Source organism: Miscanthus floridulus, chromosome 2, assembly GCF_019320115.1.
Source record: "Miscanthus floridulus cultivar M001 chromosome 2, ASM1932011v1, whole genome shotgun sequence".
Classification (NCBI taxonomy): Eukaryota; Viridiplantae; Streptophyta; class Magnoliopsida; order Poales; family Poaceae; genus Miscanthus; species Miscanthus floridulus.
In genome coordinates, this window is record NC_089581.1 from 50,701,878 (window position 1) to 50,708,320 (window position 6,443).

At 55.9% G+C, this 6,443-nt stretch overlaps 1 protein-coding gene across 1 annotated transcript; it reads right to left on the reverse strand.

Annotated features, from left to right (window-relative positions):
• Nucleotides 1–5,126: 5,126 nt before the first annotated feature.
• Nucleotides 5,127–6,020, reverse strand: LOC136536528 (uncharacterized). The gene has a single exon (XM_066528793.1). The coding sequence runs from the start codon at nt 6,018–6,020 to the stop codon at nt 5,127–5,129; it is 894 nt and encodes a 297-aa protein (XP_066384890.1).
• Nucleotides 6,021–6,443: the final 423 nt, after the last annotated feature.

Genomic DNA, 6,443 nt, shown 5'->3' on the forward strand with positions numbered 1-6,443 from the left:
TTGTTTGTGGTCGGCACGGCTAGTGGGTGCTCGGCAATACTAGCGATAGCTCAATAAGACTGATAAGTGGTTTACTCATCTAAGCATGTGATCCTAGCACGGTTCTTCAGTTCAGATTTCAGAAGAGCAATCCAGGGCCAGGCTGCCAGACCATGAAGGCCAAACTCTGAACCCCTACGCATCCCAATTACTGCTCTGCATACGTACAAGCTGCAGCAAGTACCCACCTGTAAAACTGTAGAGATTCTACGGCTGCATGCAACCGATCCTGCAAGGCTGCAAGGCTGCAGCAACCAATAGATGCAGCTCCACTGGGAACGATACGGTTCTGATCGATTTCTGAACACACACACCCCGCATAACTACTGAAACGAAAAGCCAGCCAGCCAGTCAGTCAGTCAGGCTCCACATTTAACATCCAATGCAATCTGGCAATCTTTGCTCGAGCATCTGCATCTCCGGCCTTCACTCATCAGTAGCCTTCATTGCTCTCAGCGCGCACTTGGACTAGCTCGCTCGCGCAATGTCCAGTCCAGACGAAAGGCACCAGTACATGTACATACATACAGTACCTGTAACGTGAAGTGAAGTCAGCGAGTCATTCAGATATCCAGCGCGATCGTCACCACGTACGGTACGCCCTCGATCGCTCTGTTCTGTTCACCTCCCTGCCGCTCCAGTGCGGCCGGTAGTAAGTGCCGCCGGGGCAAGGACACGCACACGGGCACGGGGACCGCGCCGGCGCCGGCGCCTGCACGTAACCGTCAGCGCCCGTCCGTAGTGCGCGCGCGGCTGCCGCTATCAGAGCTGCGTTCAGATTTCATTCTGATGGATCGATTCGCGAACTGAAATATGTTTCGGTTCTTCACGTAAGCGAGGTGGTGTGGTGTGGTGGTCAGAGTTAGTTTTAACCGCAGTTGTTTGGGCAGGACCCGGTGGGAAATTAAATACCGGCTGAGCTAGGGTTGAGAGTCAAAGATGGCACAATTATTGGTGATATGATAGGAGAGCAATTTGACAGCGTGCATGAACATGCATGTTCTCGTCGCAGCAGGCCCGCCGCAGCTGCTACCTAGCTTGGCGATGTATAATTTGACACCCCGATCGTGACCCGTTAATTAAACGTGCGTTTAATCTTCCCTAACGATCCAAGTCTGTCTGTCAATTTCGGCCCACGTTTCGTGGCCGTTTAGTACCTCTCGAGAGTTATAGCACACATTGATCCGGTCCGTTTCGCTGTCGCGCATATATAGTATCAACTGAAAGAGAGTGATCGGGGAATTCTCAATAGTATTGTGATTGTTCAGCGTACATATATATATATATATATATATATATATATATATATATATATAGGTATTGTGGATTGACCCACTTGTCATATTACAATCCAACACTTCCCCGCAGTCTGAACTGGGAGCACTGCGAACATTAAGACTGGACCTAAACTCCATGAACACGGACATCGGCAAACCTTTTGTGAAGATGTCGGCGTATTGTGACGTAGTGGGAACGTGCAGAACGCGGACTTCACCAAGGGCGACTCGCTCTCTGACGAAGTGCAGATCGATCTCGATATGCTTGGTTCGCTGATGCTGAACCGGATTGGTGGAGAGGTAAACAGCGCTGACATTATCACAATAAACACTGTAGTGCGACGGAGTGGACAACGAAGCTCTGTCAGGAGCTGGCGCAACCAACAGGCTTCGGCGACTCCATTCGCGACTGCTCGATATTCCGCCTCTGCACTGGACCGAGACACTGTCGGCTGACGCTTGGACGACTAGGAGATGAGATTGTCCCCAAGGAACACCGCATAACCCGAGGTGGATTTGCGTGTGTCAGGACAACCCGCCCAATCTGCATCAGTGTAGACAGTGAGATCAGCTGGAGAGGTCCGGTGAAGGTGCAGTCCGAGATCTAGAGTACCCTGAAGATACCGAAGGATGCGCTTTAGAGCGCTCAGATGAGGTTCCCGGGGGTCATGCATATACAGGCAGACCTGCTGAACTGCGTAGGCGATATCTGGCCTGGTGAAGATGAGGTACTGAAGAGCCCCAGCAAGACTGCGGTACTGGCTGGTATCTGAGACAGAGACACCATCAGCAGGGAGCTTCGAGTGAGTGTCCACAGGAGTGCTGCTCGCCTTGCAGTTACTCATACCGGCTCGCTCCAGAATCTCCAGCATATACTGGCGCTGAGAGAAAAAAAGACTATCACCTCGGCACTGAACATTGACACCCAGAAAATGATGAAGAGGCCCCATATCTGTCATAGAAAATTCCTGACGAAGCGCTGCGATAATCCGGTGAAGAAGACTCGGAGAAGACGCAGTGAGAACAATATCATCAACATACAGTAGAAGAAAAGCCATATTAGCACCTTTGCAGTAGATGAACAGTGACGTGTCGGACTTGGCCTCAACAAACCCAACGGAGGTGATGTGAGAGGCGAAGCGACTATGCCAGGCGTAAGGAGCTTGCTTCAATCCGTAGAGTGACTTGTTCAAGCGACAGACTTGATTGGGCTTGGTCGAGTCGACAAACCCAGTAGGATGGACGTAGTAGACTGTCTCATTCAGGGTGCCATGGAGAAAAGCATTCTTCACATCAAGCTGGTGAATCGGCCAGGAGCGAGACAGAGCCAGAGTGAGAACCATCCTGATGGTGGCTGGCTTGACAACTGGACTGAAAGTTTCATCATAGTCAATGCCCGGACGCTGTGTGAAACCGCGAAGAACCCAGCGAGCTTTATAGCGATCAAGAGAGCCATCGGACTTGAACTTGTGACGAAAAACCCACTTGCCGGTGACGAGGTTGATGCTGGGGGGCGAGGCACTAAGGTCCAGGTGTCGTTGTCTTGCAGGGTGTCGAACTCGGCCTGCATAGCCTGATGCCAGGCCATGTCTAAGAGGGCGGTGCGGACGGAGGACGGTACCGGCGAGGGGGGTACCGTCGTGGTGAGGTTGAGACGGTCCACGGGCTACCGAAAACCGTTGTTGCCACGAGTGCGCATGCCGTGCGCGTTGGTGATGGGGGTGATCGCCTCTGGAGCCATGGCGATGGTGCGGCCGGTGGTCCGTCCGGCGCCGCTAGCAGCAACCTGGGACGTGGAGTCCGCAGGGGCAGCAGCACCAGCCGGACCAGTGGAAGGGCCAGTGAGATCGACCTGACCGCCGTGGCCGACCGGGCCGCTGTGGCTGTGGCCGGCTGTACTGCCGGTGGAGAAGCTGATGGGCTGGCCGTGGCCGACTGGGCTGCCGCCGTGCCCACCCTGGCTGCTGGCCGAGGTAGCATAGGGGGAGACGCTGGGTGTCCCAGATGCGGCATCCAAGCCGCCAGGGAGTCATGTACCTGCAGTCACAGCTCTTGGCCAAATAGGCGAAGAGGAATCATCAGCATCGTCTAGAAATGCAAGTGTGTTAGGATCCTGGGGGGAAGTGGACGTCTTAGAGAACGGAAACAACGTCTCGTCGAACACAACATGATGAGAGACGATGATCCGGTTGGAATGAAGGTCGAGACATCTATATCCTTTATGGTCGGAGGAATACCCGAGGAAAACACACAGGGAGGAGCGAGGTGATAGTTTATGTGGAGTTGTGGAGGACAGGTTAGGATAGCAGGCACAACCAAAAACTCAAAGGTGAGCGTAGGAGGGCTGTGTGCTGTAAAGAGCGAAGTAAGGAGTCTGGCCGTCTAGGGTTTTAGTGGGATGACGATTGAGGAGATAGGTGGCGGTGTGAAGAGAGTCAGCCCAATAAACCGGAGGGAGACTGGCCTAAAATAGAAGGGACCGCACAATGTTGTTTATTGTGCGAAGAATGCGCTCGGCACGTCCATTCTATTGAGAGGTGTATGGGCACGACATCCGTAGAATGACTCCATGAGTGAGGAAGAACGTGGGGGCTGAGGAGTGATCAAACTCGCGGCCGTTGTCGCACTAAACTGCCTTGATGGAGGAGCCAAACTACGTGCGCACATGAGAAAAAAAGTTAGAGATGATGCTAAAAGTGTTAGACTTGAGGCGTAAAGGAAAAGTCCAGGTGTAGTGAGTGCAATCATCAAGAATGACTAAATAATATTTGTAGCCCAAGACACTAACAACTAGAGAGGTCCAAAGATCACAATGTATTAAATCAAAAGGATGAGCAACACGTGAGTTTGACACACTAAATGGTAGGCGCACATGGTGACCTAACTGACAAGCATGACAAATATGATCAACTTGGTGCTTATTACATGAAATTGCTTTGGAACTAATAAGTTTGGATAAAGCCGCGTGTCCGAGATGACCAAGGCGACGATGCCAAAGTGAAGAGGACGACGCGGTGGTAGCGAGGGCAGTGGTGGTGCTGGATGATGCGGGAAAGAACGGGTAGAGGTCACCCGTGCTATTGCACCTGGCAATCACGCTCCGTGTCTGAAGGTCCTTCACAGAAAGGCCAAATGGGTCAAATTCAATGGAACAATTATTACCAGTAGTGAAACGACGTACAAAGATTAAATTCTTAATAATGTTTGGTGAGACTAAAACATTAGAAAGAACAAGAGGACGTCGTGCTGCAGAGAAAGAATGTGACCCAATAGATGTAACGAGAAGTGAAGCTCCGTTACCCACAATTATAGATGAAGGACTGGATGACGATGGAGGGTGAAGGCTAGAGAGTATACTAGCGTTGTTGACCATATGAGCACCGGCACCGGAGTCAGCATACCATTCACCTGAAGGAGGAGGCGTCAGCGTCATGGTGTTGAAGTTGCTGACAAGGCTGGACGGGTCCCAGGACATGCCCTGCATGGGCGTCCAGGGCTGCTGCTGCTGTGGTGGTGGTGGTGCGCCGTAGCCGAAACCTAGAGGAGGCCCAAGGGTGTACGGCTGCTGCATGTACTGCTGCTGGGCGGTGAAGGCAGCCGGTGGAGGACGGAACGGCGTCCCGGAGGCGTTCGGTGGGCATGGCCAAAACTGAACGTGGCCTGCCCACGGGTTGTAGAACGGCGCTGGGGGTGAGAGCCAGCGTTGGTGTTGCTGGCTGACTGTTGCTGGTTGCGGCCGCGTCCATTGCGGCGGCAGCCAGTCCGCTGTGAGCCGCCCTGGCCACCGTGGCCACTCTGGCCGTGGCCGCCCTAGCCGGGCTGGCCGTAGTGGCCGCCGCCTTGGTTGGCGGGCCTGCCCTGGCCATGACCGCCCTGGGTGCCCTGGCCGTGGCCGCCGTGGGGGCGTCCGACAGGGGGGCATGGAGCAGCGACGAGGGCGGTCGACGTAGAGGAGGTTGGCAGATCGGATGCCCCGGCCGCCTTGCCGGCGGCGATGTCGTCGATGTCGATCTCCTCGAGCAGAAGAAGCGTGCGAGCGTCCTCGAAGGTGGGGAAGGGCTGCCGCATCTTGAGGTTGGAGACCATGGGCCGGAACTTGCCGTTGAGGCCGCGGAGGAGGGTGAGAACCAGGGTGCGACCCCCGATCGGATCGTCGTAGTCGCCGAGAGTCGCCGCCATCGTCTCAAGACGGTGGCAGAAGTCGGTGATCGAGGTCGAGCCCTGTTTTGCTGTGCGAAACTCCGCCGAGAGCAGCAGGGCGCGCGATTCGCCCTGGCCGAGAAACTTGTTCTCGAGGTAGGTCCAGGCGCCGCAAGCGTTGGGCTTGCGGTTCATCGTCGACTGCTGGAGGTCGGCATGGATCGTGCAGTAGATCCATGTCAGCACGGCGCAGTCCATCTGCACCCACGCCGGTCGATCGGCGTTGTCGACGTCGGAGAGGACGTGGTCGGTGAGGGCGTACTTGCCCAAGACGGTGAGGAACATGGCGCGCCACCGGTTGTAGTTGTCGGCGGCGCGATCCAGAACCAAGAGCACGAGGACCTTGATGTTGAGGACGGCGATGGTCGCGGCGATGGCCGCGGCGTGGACGGCGGCATACTTGGCCTCGTACGCATCGAGGGCCGCTGCACGATCGGCCGCCGCCTTCTCGGCGTCGCGTTCGCGCTGTTCGCGCGCCTGACATTCTGCCTCCGTCTCAGCCATCGGATCAGGAGATGACCACGACGTCAAGTCGAGGCCGCGCGATCACTTGCGGGGGACGTCGGGCCGCGCGGACGTGGATCACGCACGGACGCACCTGGCCGGATCACCTGGCCAGATCACGTACGGGAAGCACCTGGAGCAGATCACACGCACATGCACATGGCCAGATCACGCACACACGCATTTGGCCAGATCACGAACGGGAACGCGCGGTCGATGGCGATCGGGAAGACCAGCCAGATCACGTGCTGGCATCGGCGATCGATGAGACCAGTCGCGCGGGGAGGAGAGCACGTCGCGTCGGCGCCGTGGCGCGCGCGGTCGCGGAGGAGGAAGAGGGCCTGCCGGCCGGCGATCGGGCGCCTGGCAGCGGTGGCGCGGTCTCGGGAGGAGACGCGCAATTAGCGGAAGCGGAAAAGATCG